The following is a 20,021-nucleotide window of genomic DNA, read 5'->3' as shown; positions in this document are numbered from 1 at the left end:
GGCGCTTCACCAGTTTAGTGGCTTGTCTACAGTTGTTGCTGGAGTATTAATGCAGAAATTGCACTGATTAAATCAAATACAACAAACACATCACATCGAAAACAACCGGGCATGAGCCTCTGACGGCCACAAGGGTCAGGTACTACGTGGTGCTGCTACGTCGCGGATTGTTTCAACACCGGATCGGATCGTTCTGGTCATTTCCAGATCGGCGCCTCACAAGCTCTTATGCTGGTGATTACGTCTGTCATGGCGCCGACAAGAATGACTGACTACGAAAGAACCACACCGAACAACTATCTCGCCTGGACATGTACCGCCCTAGCAACGTAAAGAAAATCTTTCATACGAATACCTGTCCAGCTACTCAACGTTCCCATGCTTTCCTGCAGTGCAAACCTCACTTAAGAACAAGAACTATAGATTTCGTGTGGCTACAGTGCCGACAGTGTCGTGCTCAGCGGTGAAGAGGCGTTAAGAGACGACGCAACTTGCGGTCCGAGAGCTCAACTTCAAAAATTCTTTTCTCGCTTAAAACGAAAATTACCTCAATGCAAATTTTAGAAACGAAAGGCAATAAACTGTTCAACATAACCCACTATTGTTTGTATTTTTACTTAGACCACCCCAGGGTGAAATTAAAGAGTGTTTTTGGCTCAAAACGCACTTTTTGCAAATTTAGTATTTTTTTTTAACTTCTGTGTACACAGTTCCATCACCTGTAACATTTGTTTTAGGTACTAGACATCTCGAGGAACAAAACGACTATTTCCGAATTTGCAAGACAAAGTTGATATTTAAAACAAAAAATGACAAAAAAGATACATTTTCATACATTTTCGATTTTTTACAAATAGTTATGCCATGTAAATCTGCACGCTCCCAATTATATCTAAAGACAAAATCTGTGCAAATGTCAATGAAAAAATTTTGAAGTGCTTTCTAATTAATTATTGAGCAGTGCCTGGTTTCTCACCTTTTCTAAATATTCAAACTGCCCTCACCCAGCAAATAAATTTTTCTGGCAAAAATATTCCAGGTTTTCGTTACACACATTATGATAAGTTTGCATGAATTTTTTTGAACAAATTGGAGATGGTCTAACGCAACACCTGGGAAGTTCGGCGTGGAATGATCCCTTATGGTGCAGCTTGCAAATGCGGCTCACTTACCAAAGGTGTAGCATTCATTGGCATCACGCCAAGCAGCCCTCCAGGCCGTGTGATGGAGTTTCAGTTCAAAGTTTTTGCTTAATTGAAATTACTGTTCAAGCATTTAAAGAACAGTGATGTACTCAGATGAGGAAGCCCTCAGCAATATAAATAAACAGAGTTCAATCAAAGAATCGCTTGAGCTGCCCTTTCGGAGACAGTGCTATCATGAGCAAATGCAGGACAGCATGAGTAAACAACACAGAATGCGTTCTGTTCATCTTTGTTTGCACTATGCCTTGAAATGAAAAATGACTTCCCCAGCTTTTATATCACCCTTACTATCCTCAGGTGATTTGGGAAGCACCAAGAAGAACCTTTTGATACCTCTCGAACTGTCAGCATTGTCTGCTGCTTTATCAAATAAAAAAGGGAATTAATATCCAATATGAGTCATGCCTGCTGCGCATCTGAAAGCTACCTCCAAGTTCATTTTTCCAACTTTTTCTGTACATACATTTAGCACCTTTCATGCCGGAAACACTACATGAAATCTGGATATGTGCATCAATGTAGTCTCTTCTTTCATGTCTCATCATTCAGGCTAGAGCGACGTCTGGAGCACGCATAAACTGATAGCACTCGCACTATTGCCCCGAGGGAATAAATTAAATTGCGTTATCTGCACACATGTTCCAAACCGTTGTGTGATAATGCAAGTGAAACACAAATGCCAATCATTCTTATTAAATCCCGAAGATAGGGCTGGGATTTGAGAAGCACCAATTCAAAGGGCCTGTACTTAGACTTTGATCCGAACAAGTGAAACTTTGATACCGTGCGCAGATTAGACAAAGCGGTTTTAATTGTATTGCAGAATAAAAATGATGATGATAATTATAGATTTTTATGGCACAAGGGCATCTATGGCCAAAGAGCGCCATGACACAAGGTATTTTTTTCTACTCAAGGTGGAGTCAAAGACCCATTTCCCAAGCATTTTACCCTAAGTGAGCCAAGCACCAGACCAGGGGAAAGTACCCGTTGTATCACCAGTGGGCACCCGGCGACACTGGGGATGAACCCCGCACCTTTCGCATGCGAGGCAGACGCTCAGTCACTTGGCCACCGCTGTGGTACAGAATAAGAATACCCGCCGAGGTGGCTCAGTGGTTAGGGCGCTCGGCTACTGATCCGGAATTCCCGGGCGGCTGCGTTTTTATGGAGGCGAAACACTAAGGCATCTCCGTGTGCTGTGCGATGTCAGTGCACGTTAAAGATCCCCAGGTGGTCGAAATTAGCCCCGGCACCTCTCTCTCCCTTTCTTATTTCACTCCCTCCTTTATCCCTTCCCTTACGGCGCCATTCAGGTATGTATGAGACAGATACTGCACCATTTTCTTTTCCCAAAAACCAATTATTATTATTATTATTATTATTCATGGCTGAGGCTCCGCAAGAACAGCGGTGGGACACCCATACAACATACGACGGATATGAACATACGGACTCACTGATTCTCTGCCACTTGGCCACCCAGCTGTCCTCGGGGTTCATCAGGGCAATCATGCTGAAAGACAGGGAGAAAGAAAACGTCCGTTAGGCCAGCTTGCTCACCATTAACAGATACGGTGGAATGCGAAGTGAGTTGCGGCCCGGATATCCGGTAGTTGACTGAAAACGTCTCATGAAGCCTTTTGCCGCGCTATGCTAAATCAATTAAACGAAAACGCTGTAGTCAGTCTTCTTGCGCAGAGTGAGGCAGGTGCTGGCGTTGAAATTGAAAGTGCCTTCAAAGATGTGGTAGCTTGATCCATTGCAGGACAATGGGACACATATGTCCCATCTATGCCCCTCGTAACAGGCAGTGAGACATAGCAGTCCCACTTATACTGTGCTCCCACATATCTTATTATTTCAGTGATTTTTTTAAAAATGATTTCAGCCACGTCCACTAAATGAGACAAGTTTTTGACTATATTCGATCTGGCAAAAAAACAACAACAAAAAAACAAAAAATCAAAATGCCCAGCGAGCAACTCCTTTTTTCTGCATAGAGAGGTACAACTCTGGATCACAACATGCGCTTGTTCCGAAGATTTGAGATAAAAAGTAATAAGAGGAAAGCACTTTTTTTTTACCATACTGAAAATAGTTACCCTTAACAAGTTTGTTCTTGGGCGCCAAATCATCATTAGCCAAATATTCAGAACGGCTAGCCGCAAGAGACTCTTCCGAATGAGCATGGAGGGTAAACAGAATGGCCAAACATAGCTGGCATCCTGGGTGAAGCTCGGCTCATCAGCTAAGGACACAACCCTGTAGAAGTCGAGCAAAGGCGTAGACGCTGTTGCTGTTCCACGATGGGAGTAGTAGTGTGAACAAGTTCATTAGCAATCAAACAAATGGCAAACGAATTGATGTAGTTAGAAGAGACCCACGTAAGTCAGTGGGACAAATACGTCCCACTTTTTTCGACTCAACTATTTGTAATGAAGTTGTGAAATTTGTTTAGAACTGTTTCTGCGTACCTCATCTGCTTGTGCAATCAAGAATTCTTAATCAATTTCGCAAAAAATATATGCTGTCCCACAAAACGTTAAACACACTTATCCCACTACATTTGTCCTTGCTCTCTCTCCCCCTTTGATGCTACCCAAGCGAAGCAAATAAAGCAGACAGGTAAAAATGCAGCAGTCACACGATCACTCAGTGGTTAAGGTGTTCGGCTGTTGAGCACAAGGACACGGAATCATAATGCAAAAGACTCCTGTGTGCCTCTGAAACAGTAGGAAGGTTTAAAGAAGACCGCTCAATAATGTAAACAATGCCATTTCAAAGGAGGCATGGCATGGTGGGCAAAATCGTCCACTTTAGCTTCAGAGCCAGTTCTGCATGTGTTGAGCGTTCCCCCATCGCCTTTCCCCTCCTGCGCGCCTCGCATCTGCTGGACCACGCTGCCAGAAGTCGAATGTTTTGCCCACAAGACCAGAAACACATGGGTTGATGACGTAAACCAGGAGATGCCTATTGGGTGACACTATTCGCTGGAGAAATATGGGAATAGCGGGGCGCCAATGGACATGCACAGAACTCAAGCACAAAAGGCGTTAGCGTTTCTAGGACTAAGGGAGAGTGGAATAGGTTGCGAATGAAACTTCTGCCATTTATGCCTAATGATTTATCTGCTTCGTCCTTGCAATTTTACTGATGTTGAAATACAATTATATGAATTCATGTTGTGTAGCGTATGATAGACTGCCATGGCTGCACTGTAATTTCATGGCTGCCTGCTCCTGCATATATTATGTATGATTCTCTTTCCACCCACCGTAACACCATTTTGTGCTGCTGTGGCCAAAGAGAATTGTGGGCTCACCTTTTTACCGTTGAAACTCGATCTACACGCTCCGAGCATTTCTAGAAACTTCGAATTTTTGTCCTCTACAGCCAATTTCCCTATTAAATTGGATTGAACATCCTGACTCCTGCCAGTCTTTCTTAACTCAGGGAAGGTAAGAGAGGAGGAGTCAACAAATGCGTGCAGTGCCTTTCAGCCAATCGCATGGTGGCGTGCCGCTCCACCATCAGTGGAGTAATAAGTAGTAATACGTGGAGTGGTCTCCGAAAACGTGCGGGTTGCTCGCAAACCAAACAACATTTGCAACAAAACGTGATAGTGTCCCACAGATCACATCAAAAAGTGTAGATCCATGGATGCCGCTGGATTGCAAAACTGACAAGTGGGGCAGACACAGAACCTTTGAGAAAGGGGCACCGTGATCACTGATGCACCACAAGGAAAGAAGAGGGGTATGTGCATCTGCCGGAACAGGCGGTGGCGAGCATCACCCCACGGCAGCAGACGAAAAGAAAACATAGATTGCTTCGGGCTTGTTTTTTCGGTGATATGTTCTCTCAACAACATATATGTAATGCTTTCATCACACTATTACATAAGTCATGTCCAAAAAGACTAATAAAAATGGCCTTGGCTGTTTTCAGAGTTTTCGCTTGCCAATCGCAAGTTGATGAGGTTGAGTATTGTGAAAGCAAAGAGTCCACGCATATTTTTATTTCCGTGGGCTGAATTTGCAGCTATGTTGTCTACGATTGAAACCATTTATTCACGGAAACCCAAAAAACAAAATAAAAGCAGTCTTTAGTGCACCTCTAGATGAATAGACTATGCTGCAGTCATTTCTTATTGATGCCTTTGTGAAGGGACAGGAAAATGAGGTGGCCACTAAAAACAAAAATGACATCACTTCATGTGCATTCTGGCACCTGATGGTAGACAAGTTTAGAAGAGGCATCGGCGAACGAGGCAGATATATGGATGGTACATCGCACCATCAACTGCCACTTAAAAGTGCCACGGACAATTTCAAAACAGACTATAATGCTGCAATAACAATGTAGGGTGCAATAAAATGTTGGATAAGAGAAAAAAAATACTAATCACTTCTATAGCTGTTCAGCTGTAGAACACTGCCGGCTAGGTATCGTAGAGGAGAATTCTCACTTCCATCATCTTCATCTACAGGATTCTTTGAAGTGTACAGGATGATGATATCAACACATATTGCCTACAGCTAACATGGTTCACTGTCACCATGCATCCAAGCAAGCAATGAAGCTGAGTTCCTAACCCTCGGTTGATTTCAGCTCATCACCAGCAGAAAAAAAAAAAAGCATCAGAAAGCTACACCACTGAGAAAGTTGCCGTTTTTTCATGTTTTGGGTATGCTAGCATTGCCAGTGCCCCCAGCAATCATTTTTAAATGTATGGTAAAAAAAATGCACAAAAGGATGGCAGAGGAGCAACAGATAACCAGTGGTACTGGCTTTCATCTTGCAAATGTGGGTAAGCACCCATGTATGACATCAGAGAAAGAGATGCATGCAATATGACCAATATGTATATACAAATGCTGGAAAGGAAGTGGTAACCCATATGTGCTGAAACTTCAAAAATTGGAAAAAGAATTTAATATTGTTCGATATAAAACGTTTATTTCACTTCCCAATTCAAAATAACCCTTTTATTGGTTGAAATATTTTTCTCAACACTGGCCGGCAGGCACCGTCTTTTGAGCCGTCCTATATTGTACTGGGCAAATTTGCTACCTGTTAAGTGTGCTACAGCTTCAAACATCTGACATCAACTTTAAAATCATATTTCTAATCGAGTGCGGTGGTTTTCCTATGACGCACAAAAAATTATGTTTTTCTAGCAGAATTACAATGTAGCCGATGGGGTCGAATGTCAAAAATGGAGTCCAGAGAAGACTGACCGATCTTTCTAAACACACACAACTGAACACACTCAACACAACCCTCGCATAGGAAAAGTTCAGACCCTCTTAAACCTATGCTTACGAGCACAAGCTTTTACACAGTAAACATTTAGAGTTACTGTGCAGAAAAGTAGTGTCCTACATGTCGGATGCTAGGGTGAGCACATGCTTCATAAATATGTACACATACTTCATATTTATTTATTTATACAATACTGCAGGCCTTAGTGTGGCCCAAGCAGGAGGGGCATTCAAATATAAAGTTACATAGTTAGGTAACAAGATCCAGTCATAAAGAGCCCCCCTCAAAGTGATCAAAAATCAAAACACTCATTACATGAATGCAGAGAATCCTATAAGCCACAAAAAGACTGCAATTTTTGCATGAGCATAAAGAATTGTCTTGTAAGAGAGGCAGAAGCACACACTAGTGTTCTGACTAAAAGATCTGGTTCTCTGAGCACATAAATACAGCAATGGCAGATAACCACCTAGCTTGATATATAACAATGTTTGAGTCGCATGTTCCTGCCACATATCCTGTCAAAGATATTTCATCAGGAGCTTCAAGAGTAGTCTAGCTCCATGATGCACCTATGCACTACACATCTATGTGTACATATCAAGAAGACATTTAATAACCTAGCAAATGTTCTACTATTGCGAACCTCTTGAAATCTTCGCACAAGTTTCTTTTTAAAGTTGCAATACGTCGAGTAAACAATTAGGCTAAGTTCTCTCTTTTTTTTTTTTGTCCGGCAACAAACGGCACAACTTACGAGACGTAGTACAAATCGACATAGTTTTTCCTATCATCTCGCACTGTATTTCGGTGAGCAGCACATAATATCGCATGGTTCTACGACAGCAACTTCACACGTCTGTGCGATATATCAATCGCCGCATGCAATGCTTCCTCGCGGCATTTTAAGCAGGACGCGTCAGTGCATGAAGGCAAACATGATGCGCTGCATAATGGCATCGCTAGGCACAAGCGGCGTGAAGGTCGGCAACGGTGAAGTCCCACAGCAATTATTATTATTAACACAAGAACACGTGCGAAAGAAAAGCGCGCCTACTTACCCGTCAAAGTTGGAGCTCGTGCAGTCATACACCATATCCCTGTTGTTCTTCATGTGAAGGTATTCATCACAGTTGTCGCATCCATCGAACTCAAACTGCTCGAATGTCTAAAGAAGATAAAGAAATATAGAAAAGATTTTACTGTGCGTGTTTGGTATGCATGAACAAAGGCCGCCATTGAAGCGTCAGCGTCTCTGACTTAAAAATTCCTACACACGCGTATGGCAAGCTTATCTAGTGCAATTTTACTTAACCTTAACGGAAGCTGCAAGACAAGGCAATAAACTTTAAATGATCACTGCAACGGCGAAATAACACCATCATTTTTGCTAGATGCTTCGTTCGTCACTCAGAATATGCGAGGCAATTTTGAATCTAGCATGGCGAGATCGTCAACACACCGCATGTAGACTTGTCTCTACGCAGGAGTTATACTCAATAAACGAGGGAAAAGCAAAGTTACCTTGATCATAGAACATAAGAGACATGCTCTGAGATTTCTCAGATCTTTCGGGATGCTTTCCAAGGAGGCCGCCATCTTTACTTTCGACGCTAGCAGCCAGAAGCCGGAAACCCGGAAAATTCAACGACGAAGTCGGAAGACAGCCACGACGAGAGTGAACAGGTGTCGCCATCTGACCACCGGCACAAGAACTAAAAAGTTTCTCTCGCGCATCACGGCCACTACGGCCAACTTCAAGTTGCTCGGAGCAGCCGAGAATGAGCGGAATGAGTTAATGCGTTTACGTGGGCGTGACGCCGCGGAGGACCGTAATGTTCATTGCGCGTCTCCACGAAACTGACTCTCGATTGATAGCTGCTGAGGTGCGAGGGGAAATGCCAAGTGTTTTACGTCACCGACGCAAGGGAAACAAAGTTGCGGAGCGGCGCGTGAGTTGAGCAGAATCCCAGCTGTGCCTGTCCGCGTGCTTCACTGCTAAGTTTAGCTCCAGAGAAAACTTGTCTGTCGGAAAAACGCTGGCCGGGACGCCAAGAAAAAGAACTATGCGACTCTGTTTATGCATCGGTGCACGTTCGACCGTCCAGAACGGCATTTGCTCCAGTTGATCCACCAGTGCGTGGGTGCGCTGTGCTGTCTTGTGTGTGCACCGACGAAAGTGAGCGATGTCGGTGTCGGATTTTTGCATCACACTTGACGACACCGTCGACAGAGAGTGCGTTGCTAACCTGGGAACGTGCATTCTGAACTCTGCCTTAGTGGTGACAGTGTGTGTGGCCACGTTCCTTCTCTGCTCAGATCAAAACCGCCGAGTGCGAAGAACTTTGTTCGAGGAGCACAACTCGCGATGGATCCTCACGTTTGTCATCATCGCCGTGCACCTGTTCGAGTTGGCCGATGGCGTTTTAATCCTGCTGAGGCGCGAGCGGCTGAAACAAAATGTTCACTTTGTGCTGTCCGCTGTGACGTCACTGGTGGCCGTCGTTTTGGCCATTTACTATTTCCACAAGGTTGAAAAATACGGCAAGCTTAGGAGACTGTCCGTTCTGTTGTTCTTCTGGCCCTGTGTTGTCGCCCTCAAGATGTCCAAGCTAGTGATCCTGTACGGAAAAGGACTCTCTATCGAGCATGCCACTTTACAAGGCACTTGGCTTGGTCTCATCTTCTACCTTACGATGTTTGTCGTCGAGCTGTTAACTTTCACGCATAAGGTAAGTGCATAAGCTCGTCTTTGTGCAGGCCTGCACTGTTACAGTAACACGAAGGAGTCAGAGGGCATGTTCATGTAGAGTGCATGTTTGTTGTATGTCTCACTATGCTTGCCACTTAACGTCAAAATGTGGAAAAAAAAAATTGTACTTAGTATTTGCATAAGGTGATCACTTAATTCAGTGACCCTGACATTTCCCTGGGTGTTTTCTTGAGGCACTTCGTCTTCAGTTCCAGAACACTCCACAACCCTGGTATTGCGGATCTTAATTGTATGAGTGAACTTCTCTGCATATTCTTGTGATGCATCTTTCTCTAAAGCCAAGCAGTATTATGCTAATGGTGGTGCTTGACAGTTCTGTTTTTTACAGACGTACTACTGCAAGTCAGAGTTCAAGGAGGAGCCCAGAGACTTGTCCGACAACAGCCAAGTCACGTATAAGTACAGTTCTGCGTCGCTGCTCTCGAAGTGCACATTCCACTGGCTTGTGCCTCTGCTACGGCTCGGCTACCGCCGTCCATTAGAGCTGGCCGACCTTGGCTCCTTGCCAGAAGTAAAGACGCATTCCCTTTTGTCATAGGCTGTTCCTTGTTTGATGCTATTGTTTATGCTCACTGAAGCGCACCCTGCTAATTTTAGTTTGACAATACTCTTATTTTGACAGCTTTTAAAATATTGGCCTGGTGGTATTCAAAGGTGTCGAAGCAAGGTAGCGCTATGCATTTGAATTTTATTTTTTGATAACTTGCCTTTTTTTCCAAACATCTTAGTACTCTTAGATGACAATAACTCAAGAGAAAGGTATATGATGTTTCCAGGTGACTGAAGCATGTGCGACAAAACTTTGGTCTAGTATCTGCATCTTCATATGCGTATAGAATTCTTACAATACTTCTCCCGAAATGCCTGTGCAAAAAAAAAAATATATATCCTGGATCCAGTGGCTGCCAGACAAATATAATACAGCACTGGATAAGTGGAGTGTGTTCTGTATAAATATTCATTCATCAGGTGAATTTAAAAGTTTTTTTTTACAAGTAATTGCTTCTTTATATCTTTGTCCTTTTCAACAAGAATTATTGGCTGAATAAGTATCTTGGGAGAGATTCAGCAGTATTATATGTATGCACCTTGGTACAACTGCACTTGTGTGACGAAAAGCTAAAAAATGCTTGAGTGTGAGGTGGAAGCACCAAAAGTGTTATCTTTATGCTTATAGCTACTCATTCGGCTATAGTAATTTTGTCTGACACAGTACTGAATTGCATTTGAGATAACTCAGGCCTCTGCTAATTGAAAATAAAATTGTGCCTTTCAGTAGCTTGAATTAATGTTAGCCTCATGTGTGTGACTTTGGCATGGATCGTGCAGCAGGCTTTGATGTTGCTGTTTTATGTACCCACGATTTATTTACGAGAAACATTTCTTTTTTTTTTTCAGAAACATACAAATGAAAATCAGTATAGACGGTTTAATGACGTGTACTCAAAGGAAAAGGTAAAATTTTGTTGACTCTGTTTGTTTTGTATGGTCATACTGGTATCTACCAAGTCGCTTTTAAATGCATTTAAGTTTGCTTTCAAGTAAAATAACATATTGCTGCTTTTAACTAAGAGCAGGCCAACTTAAATTTTGTTCATTTCGAGTGGCTAACACATTCTTATGCTGATCTCTAGAATGAGCTACAAATGCATTTAATTTTTTTTTTGTTTTGAGCTCTTCATTGGTTAGCTAGATTTTTTAAATTTTATACGCCCCCCCCCCCCCCCCCCCCCCCCCCCCCCCTTTTTTTACACCTCAATGGTGCTAACCACTTAGGCCAAGGCTGAAGAAAAGGGCACGAATGTGTCACTGTGGTGCTGTTTCTTGAAAACTTACTGGCGGACCGCACTGGCAGGTGGCTTCATCAAAGTCTTAGGGGATGTGGTTGGCTTAGTAGGTCCAATTTCTATCAGCCTGATCCTTCAGTATGTGGACGATGTGACTACAAGCAGTGGCCCCACTGTGGTGAGTGTGAAACTCTAGAAAACATTGTTAAGTGAATACGTGTACAAATTAATTGCTTGCAGCAAGCTGCGAATTGAGAATTTTTCAGTATAGGTGTGATAATCTGTTAGTAATTACAAGTTCTGATGGTTCAATTCTCCCTGTTTATACTCAGCTCTCTATAAGTTTGAAATTCTGGACATCTGCTCTTTGATACCACCTAGGCCTGCTTAGTGGTGGCAGCCCTTGAGTAACACACGAGAGCCTGTCTTTGGGGGTGAAGAAAATTAAAATTTTCTTGCTGTGTGTTTCTTATTTTTGTTTTTCAATTTATGGTATGATGGCCCATTTTGTTCCGTGCGGCGTATAACCACTTCCTTCTCGAATTCCCTCTAGCCTTGACGATGTAAACAAATGGGCAATTCAGTATGATTTGTGTAGCTTGGAGTGTTTATATTAAGCTATGGTGTAGTGCAGCACATTTTTTTTTTCAGTTTTAATTTCAGTAATGTGCTGTTGATTTTTATTTCAGTGATTTTGCAGTTTCTGTCCTCTATTTTAGTTTTCGTACACTGGTGCTGCCTATGTGTTACAGGTGGCAGTCATTATCATTGCAGTTAATTTTTACAGAAAATCTATAATTCTTTCAAATCACTTGTGGTGCATGGTAGAAGAAACTTGAACTTGGAGGTTTGTTTTCCAGAACTGCTGAGAAAAAGTAAACCAAGTTACAGCATGTTTCTTATTAATAACATTCACACTGTTGAAAAAATTGCTTGCGACTTTTTACAGGGCGCACAGAGTACAATGGCTTCTAGGACTTTATTGTTGTCTTCAACCACATAGAATTGAGGAAGCCTTTGCTGGTGCTAAAACAAACAAGCAACCAACAAAAAGTACAAAGTCAATGTTATAGTGTTGTATGTCATGTGAACATATGTCTTATTGCAGAGTGCAGACTCCTATCCAACTGCATATGAAGTCCTGGGGAATGGTTACATATTATCGGTCGTCATCCTCTTAGCCACCTTCTTGCAGAGCACATTCTCGAATAATTTCAACCACATGGCTATCATGGAAAGCGTCCATGTGCGGTCTGCACTTCAGGCAAGTCAAGACTGGTTTGACCTTTAATGTGGGTGTCTTGGACCTGAGCAGTGAATAGATGTATTGCCAAAATTAAGCAAAAGCATTCTTTATGTATTAAAATGCCGAGGCAGAGAGGGAACTGAAAACAAGAGTGTCATTAGCAGCAACTGGTTTGGGTTAACTTTGTACCACCTGTGGCACGAAGAAAAAAATACATGAACTTAAATTAGGAATACATATACACATGCCACATTGCATGTGGTATGTGGCATGTCCACATCCACTGCTGTGGTCAGTGTGATGCTAGTTAACAGTCTAAGGGCAATTTTAAACCTCCATGCCGTAAGCAAGATAGGAAGATAGAACTGCTGCTGCAGTGGACTAAACGTACAGAGCACAGCATGCAACATGTGTAGGTAGGTTGTAGGTTTCATACTGATAAAGAGTGGTTTGGTGTGCTTGTTGATGTGACACTTTCGAAGTTGCTGTGCTCTGTCTTGTGTTTGTATCTCCCTTTTCTTCTTGTCCAGTCACAACTTGTCTTTTCAGTGAGGCAACTTAAAATAAAATCATAACGAAAGATTCATGTTGTCTAAACTTTCTTTTACTTGGCTTAGAAATTCTGTAATATAAAAGCTTCCTGGGAGAATTTGTAGCAGTTGAAAAAGAAAGTAAAAGCAAATTTCCAGCCGCACTTATAAGCCCTACTATTTCCCTGCACATTATTTTTTTACTAGAAGACTTTTGACTTCCTTGTCATATATACTGAAGGAGCCCCATACCTGCTCCAGCTTCTTTGAACTGTTTAAGTGCTTTGGTGCATGTGAGCTGGGGAAAATATGCTGCGCTCGCATACCATGTGTATCTGATCAATGCCCAACTGTGACTAATGCTTGGAGCATTTACACAACACATTCCTGCCTTTATCATATGTTCTGGCTCTTGAGCTCTTCTTGACACTCGCTTCCTGAGGCTTTTTGTGCTGTTATTCTTGACGTGGGAAGTTTCAGTCAACTGCAGTTTAAACAGCAGAAACAAAAAAGAAAATAGCATTCATTTCCGGTAGTATATGAAAGTATAATGCAATATTGCATGTAAAATAAAGGACCTAAGAGAGAATTATCTCCGTCAAGATTTCCTTTCAGTGAATGAATGTTGCTAGGTGCTGCGTATGTGGAGGGATAAGGTTTATCAGGCCATAGCGCTGGCTGTCACTGTCACGCGTTTGTGGCCCTTATCTTAAGCGGTGGGCAGGAATCCGTTGCACACTCCTAGGAGACATCTGTTCTTATTATTCTGCACAATAGGTTGTAGTTGCTCCTGTTGCTCAGTACTATGGAGCGCTTTTTGTACAGATAGCCTTTTTTGTCCGTTATCTCAATGATGGGCTTTCCTCGGTGATGCATCATATCTTCGCTTGGGCAAGACGCTGGACTTGTCTGAGAAAAATTAAGTCATGCCCTTAGTATGTCCAGGGTTTTTTTTTTTTTGTCATTGTGACCTTACAGAATCAATTCATTTTAAAAGTGCAAGTGCTTGTAGGTAAAGCTGCAAATTTGACTGATACTTTCCCCAGGATTTGACTTTTTTAGTGAAGGAAGTTAGTGCGATTAAGAAGCTAGCGGTTTATTGGAACATATGAACTTTGCAATGAGTTCTCGGGGAATGAATTCTGGCGCATTTGTTAAAATTTGTTTCCTGTGCTTTTACTTGTAATGGCACCAGTTGAAAAAAAAAAATCTCATCCTGCAGTTGATCGAGTTACTTAAAAAGTGTTTCATCACTTTCAGGAAATATTTCAGATGTATATCCTTTTCTTTCCTGTAAAGGGAGACGTGGCTTTGAAATCCCGAAAAATTGCCAAAAAATTAATTTTTTGATAATTTTTGAATCTGCTTGAATGCTCAATTTTTTATGCTATCCTGAAGTTTCCTAGCTGAAATCGACCAGGAAGTACTCTAAAAAAATTGTTTCGTGAACCGTGGCAGGCGTATGTTGCAGAGAAACACTCATGTAATTGGCATTTTCCTCCATTTTGGTTTTCTGACTAGATGCTGACTTTGTGAGTTTCTTTGCAACTTGCTTGAACTCTTTTTTGACCTCGTTTGTTTTGTTGCATTCCTAGGGCAACATTGCAGGTCAAGACATTCTTTGTTTCTCAAATTTGTGAATTTTAAATTTCTTGTATGAAATTTTCTTCTCACTCTAGATACATTAGGGAACGCTGCATCACAAAAATTTGTGCTTTGCAAAAAAATAATTCTAAGCATGTCTTGACCTGAAGAATACCAGTAGGAAGGCAGTGAATGTTGAATCAGCCGTCTACCATATTTTCTTAACTCTGCAGCCTTTTTACAAGATTCAAAGGAAAAAGATATATTGCAAAACAATTTTCTGGAGATATAACAGTGAAAGCTTGTGAGAGTACTTATAATATTAAATCTGATATGATCAAAATATTTTTGTAAATATATAAACAAATAAGGAATGTTTGCTGAATAGGTTTTTTTCCTCTTAGCATGACATTATAATACCCTTCAGAAGAGCTAGCAGGGTCCATGAATCTGATCTGTAATGTAAGAGGTGTTCGAGATTTTTAAAAGGACTTGTGTTTTACAGTTTATAGCAAGCTGTTCCTTGTGTCCAGTCCTTTATTTGATTTTTTGTTTACTTCTGGTTTTACTTTGGTAGTAATAACCTCTATACTCCAGTGCTTATATAGCTGTCTATTTTCTTCACATTATGGTACCTGTTGTTTTTCTGCCATACTAGGTCGTGCTGGTAGCTCTTTCTAAATTAGTGCCTGTAGTTACCTGGCTTAACAGCACTAAAAGCGGTACCATGTGCAGTGACGCACACATCTCAACAGTCTTTCTTCATTTTTTCCAGAGCTTGGTGTACCTGAAGTCTTTGGCCATTGCCAGTGATGTAGATGTGGGCATGGCTGTGAACCACATGTCAGTGGACTCTTTCAACGTAATGCTCCTGTTTTCCATGGGCCACTACATCTGGGCCGTGCCCGTCAAGGTGAGGGCGGACTGCTGTAGCCCTTGGAAAGAACAGAAACTTGCACCATGCCGCTCAGTGCGTGTTTGTACAGTGATGTGCTGCATTTATGTTGAGTGTTGCATCAGATAGAGTAAATCAGTTTTTTATTCAGTGATATGACATGTTTTTCTCACTTCGGAACCATGTCAGAAAGCATTCTAGGGGCAAAAATAGTGGCCCTTTATGGTGCTTGTATAATTATTTGTCCACTAATTTGCCAAACCAGCTATGAACCTGTTAAGTTGTTATCTATGGCCTGTAGTCACGGTGGTAGGTGAATACATTCTAGCTAAATTGGCACCATCAGAATGTAATTATATCAGTTAGTGTAACTTTTCTTCAGGTTGTAGGAAAGCTCACATGCTGATATCTTGGTGCAAGTTAGACAGACACTTAAGAAAAATCGCAGTTGGCCAACAGTGATTCATTTTTGCATTTGTTATGACAAAGCGGCTACTACTTCCACTCCATCTAATTCTTGTTCTTGATAAGATTACATTGTTTGGCCTTGCATCGGATGCCTTGGTCTCTCTCTCAAGTACTCCACCATATGGTCGACATTAAACTGAATATCTGCGCTGTAGCATCTCCTATAGTCTGTTGTACTTGTAGCTTTGGGATGTAATGATGTGGTAGTTTGAAGCTCTTTTCTCCCACGTCTTTTCCCTCGTGTGCACAGCTGATCATTCTTCTGGCTCTGCTGTACAAGCAGTTGGGCTACAGTGCTCTCGTCGGGGCAGCCACCATCTACATCTTAGCACCGCTGCAGTACTGGGTCTGCACCAAGCTGTCTGAACTACAGAAGGAGTCTTTGGTACTGTGAGCCACAGATTTGATCCTTTGTGCAAGGATTCTTTCTTTGCCAAGTTAGGCAGCTCTTGCTTAATGTCATATGCATGTGCACGTGTACTGTTGGGAGCAAAGTGGGGGAATACTACTCGAGCTTCGATCAGACTTCATTGCCGTGCCACTTTCCAGCAGCTTTTGCTGTCAATATAGATGAAAAGGTGAGTGTTCTTATCTGTAGGCATGTCAGATAGTTGGTTGTTTCGGTCCTTATCACTCGTACTTAGTAAAAATGCCAAAATGCACTTAAGAGCAGCAAGCCACGCTGCAACGCGTGCTATTGACCATTGCTCCGGAGAGTACTACACGTGCACATATGTGCATGCATGCACGCACGCATATACATTTAGCAGCAAAAGTTTATAGGATGCTTATGCTTGGCAACAAATATATTGTAACACTGCCTCACGGTCCAGTCACCTGCACTGATATCAGTAGATGAAGCATGCATGCCCTATCATATTTGCAAGAATATCAAGTAATTGGCTTGCTTGACTGCACTAGAATAAAGTTTTTTTCTGTCCGCCTGCATCTTACAAACATATGCCTGCTCACTGTGAGTGTCTGTACGTGTGTGTGCACGTGCGCATATGTCCACATACATGCATGCAAGCTGCAATGTTTCTCATGTAACTTGAACCAAACTTTCAAAAGGGACTTGCTGTATATTTTACTTGGGTAAGACTTCCGCTATTGCAGTTGCTGTTATCTGGTGTTGGCATTTCTGAAAGCATACTGCGAGAGGCAAAATTATACGTTCTTATGTTAGAAGCACCTGATATATATCAAAATGCATGTAGCAGACATAGGTAGATAAGCCAACACAGCATGTATCATGCTCATTGGGTTTTTCCCATTTCATGCAGCTCCTATAAAATGTTCTTCTTCCTTTTGATGCTGGTTTTATTTTTGAGGTAGTTGTATTTTGGTCAAAATAATGGCTGCAGACAATATCAATTCCCTGGAGATCTTTGAGTACCTAGACTGATAACAGCTGGGATGCAATAAACAACAAGGAATAACTGAAGACAGGGGAAACCCACAGATGTCAATGCCTGAAAGTGGCTTATCTTTGGCCCTTGAGGCTTGATCTGGGTTAAGAGTGCCTTGGAGTGTGAACACCTACTTCCTTCTTCGGGTGTCTATATAGGTCAAGTGGCACTAAATGGATCACGAACACGTGGAGCTTAGTTTTTACCAATGGGCATCATGATAAGTGGCTCCAGAAGGCTCTAAATAGACCCGATGATATGTGCAGCTTGGTTTTGACCTAAAGCCATCTCGAAGATGACTTTTTGAGACCTGCCTGTTGTTGCTTTTGTCACTGGTACAATTTCGAATGAAGCAGTACTTACAGCTTGACAAAAACTTAACGGTTACTTTGGGGTACTTCCACTTGTTGGGCTAGCAAATTTTGTATTTTTAAGTGAAAGGCATAAAAAGAAAAAAAACTGGCAGAGCTTTATGCTATGCTGCATAATGTGGGAATAAGTGACATGTGCGATGTTCCTTTCTTTCACTGACATTTCTCCTATCTGCACCGTGCTCTCTGTAGCAAGGCGCTTTTTGTTTCCTCGCTGTCTACTAGTACAGTGTTATTTTGCGTGATGTCATAGCAGTTCGTTCCCACCATGCTGCAAACCCTCACTGTCCGTGCTGTGTTTCTGTGTTCCCTCTCACACATAGCACAGGGTAACAGCTATCCTGCCCTGCTGGAAACGCCCGACATTAACTTTGTAGCTGCAGTGTGGGAAATCATTTGGAGGTATTCAAATGTAATGCCTTGGTTTGGACACAATTTGGAGATTAAGTGGATATGATGGCAGCCACCTTGCAGTTCTGGTGGCGTCTGCCTGAACCATTGCTGCTAGTAGCATAATGCAATTATGAGATGTGCAAAATGACCATTGCATCATGGAACGGGAGGAGGTATGTGCAATCGTATAGATTGCAAGGAGCCAGGAGAATTGGTATGAAATAATATAAGGAAGAAAAGGGGGGGTACTCAGCTGCCACGAGAAAACAATAAGGGAAAAAGAAGGTTAAGGAAGCTGTTGCCCTTTTGTTCACTGAGCCAAACAAAACTTCACTGCTGAAACGCAATCTAAACTGTTTCATGCTTATGAAACATACTTCAGATCATGTTTGACTGCGCAAATAAAATGTCTAAGAGCTATGTGAGTGTCACGGACACCTTGTTCTTAATTACAGGGGTTTCAGCTGTCATTTGTGTCCTCCGTTAGCTTACGATAGTCACGCTTATTTGTCTCTGCTTGGCTCTTGGTTCTTTTGCTGTTTTGCTGATGGGTGCATACTGTCCTGTAGGCATTGGTATTTTCATTGAAGAAAAAAAAAAGGATGTTAAAAATTTTGTATCAAGAAATCTTGCCATCTTCAATTGCATGTACAGTAAGACCTCGTTGAAATGGACTTCAAGGGAGTAGACAAAACGACTGAATGATCCAAATGTCAAACTATCAGATGCCGCCCCCACCCCACACATACACACACACTGAGCTGCCAAACTCTGTTCACATGAACATAAAATTTCTTTTAGAAAACCCAGGCAATAGTGATCTCCTTTCAATATGAAAAATGTGAGACAGTGGTGATTCTTTGCACTTCCACCAAATGCTTTAATTTATACATGCTATTGGGTGTGTCATAAATGGAACTGCTCCATAGTGGAAGAGTCTCTGCGGCTGTTAGTGTGCTACACATGTGGCATGGCATCGCAAGCGAGGAGGCTTCAGCATACAGACAGCAGACAGCACGTGACGAGTGCAAAGTTTCAGCGTGCTGGAAGAAAGAGAATACCACGTGAAGAAAACCAGCGGCAAGGCAGTCATTGTGTTAAATGGCATGCAGCTGGCGGCGGAGCTTCGAAAACGAAATTACGTGATCGAACACCCTCTCGGCCCAGTGACAGTGGCGTGCAGATCGTCAACACGCCTGCTGTTGCATGCATTTCAGAAGGGCATGGGAAACAACGTAACATGCAGTTCAGGTCTGAGGACAAATATATCCTCTTCAGTCACGGGGTGCACAAATATGTGCACAACTTCTTTTTTGTTGTCTTCGGCTACTCCTGGGTTATAATATGCCATGAATGTCTTGAGCTTATATTTTGAACTCTTTGTGTTAAGCCACGTACAACCGTTTTAAGTCAGACGTGAGAAATGAACGCCGAGAACCGTTCACAAAAATCACGCCTTCGCATTTCCCGGGAGTATTGGTGTGGCGCCACACTCTGTGTATTTGTTTGTTTGTTTGTTTTGCATGCTTCAACATTTCCAAAAGCACTAAAATCAGCTGAGTTATTCACATAATGACCTCTCTCAGAAATGACTCAAAATAATTACAACTGATATCCTGAAAACAGCGTAGAGTCATGACATGGAGATATGAGGACCAAACAAAAAACGTATATTGATCATTAAGGGGGGACTGAATTTTTTTTTGCGCTGTCAGGGCATATTCCTTACGGCAAGCTGAAAGTTTGAAAGATTTCATGTTACAAGATCGTAATTTGTGACAGAATGGGATATGGATGATTGTTAGTCACGTAGGCCTTACCTCAACATGGCACCACTTCAGGAGCTCGTTCGAATTAACCAGTGCCAGACCCGGGGCATCCGAGTAAGCGAGCTTGTGACGCACGTTTATTCTGGGCATTTCGTCCCGGGGACTCTGGTGGTAGGTAGTCTGAATTATCTGACTTTCCAGATTAATGAGGTTTTACTGGATTGCATAGCAATGAAATTGTGATGTGACCAGCATACCACAACTACTGTTACAGCTTTAGATCCAGCAGTTTCACAACCTAATGCGTGGTGCAGGGACACTCA

At 42.2% G+C, this 20,021-nt stretch overlaps 2 protein-coding genes across 2 annotated transcripts in view; one reads left to right on the top strand and one right to left on the bottom strand.

Annotated features, from left to right (window-relative positions):
* Positions 1-8,154, bottom strand: part of spt4 (Transcription elongation factor subunit spt4) — a 44,883-nt gene extending 36,729 nt beyond the window's left edge. The window contains exons 1-3 of the mRNA XM_077653487.1: positions 7,998-8,154; positions 7,535-7,641; positions 2,666-2,721 (exon numbers count right to left, since the gene is read on the bottom strand). Of these exons, the coding sequence (XP_077509613.1) occupies positions 2,666-2,721; positions 7,535-7,641; positions 7,998-8,072 (238 nt within the window). The 5' untranslated portion in view covers positions 8,073-8,154. The remainder of the gene's footprint in view (positions 1-2,665; positions 2,722-7,534; positions 7,642-7,997) is intronic.
* Positions 8,155-8,253: 99 nt separating this feature from the next.
* Positions 8,254-20,021, top strand: part of LOC144120786 (ATP-binding cassette sub-family C member 9-like) — a 36,052-nt gene continuing 24,284 nt past the window's right edge. Inside the window, 7 exon segments of the mRNA XM_077653488.1 lie at positions 8,254-9,205; positions 9,560-9,757; positions 10,645-10,701; positions 11,023-11,211; positions 12,142-12,297; positions 15,169-15,306; positions 16,007-16,141. Coding sequence (XP_077509614.1) covers positions 8,660-9,205; positions 9,560-9,757; positions 10,645-10,701; positions 11,023-11,211; positions 12,142-12,297; positions 15,169-15,306; positions 16,007-16,141 — 1,419 coding nt within the window. The 5' untranslated portion in view covers positions 8,254-8,659.

This window comes from Amblyomma americanum, chromosome 2 (assembly GCF_052857255.1).
Source record: "Amblyomma americanum isolate KBUSLIRL-KWMA chromosome 2, ASM5285725v1, whole genome shotgun sequence".
NCBI lineage: Eukaryota > Metazoa > Arthropoda > Arachnida > Ixodida > Ixodidae > Amblyomma > Amblyomma americanum.
The sequence above is the reverse complement of the archived record's forward strand: the minus strand, read 5'-3'. Positions and strand labels throughout refer to the sequence as shown.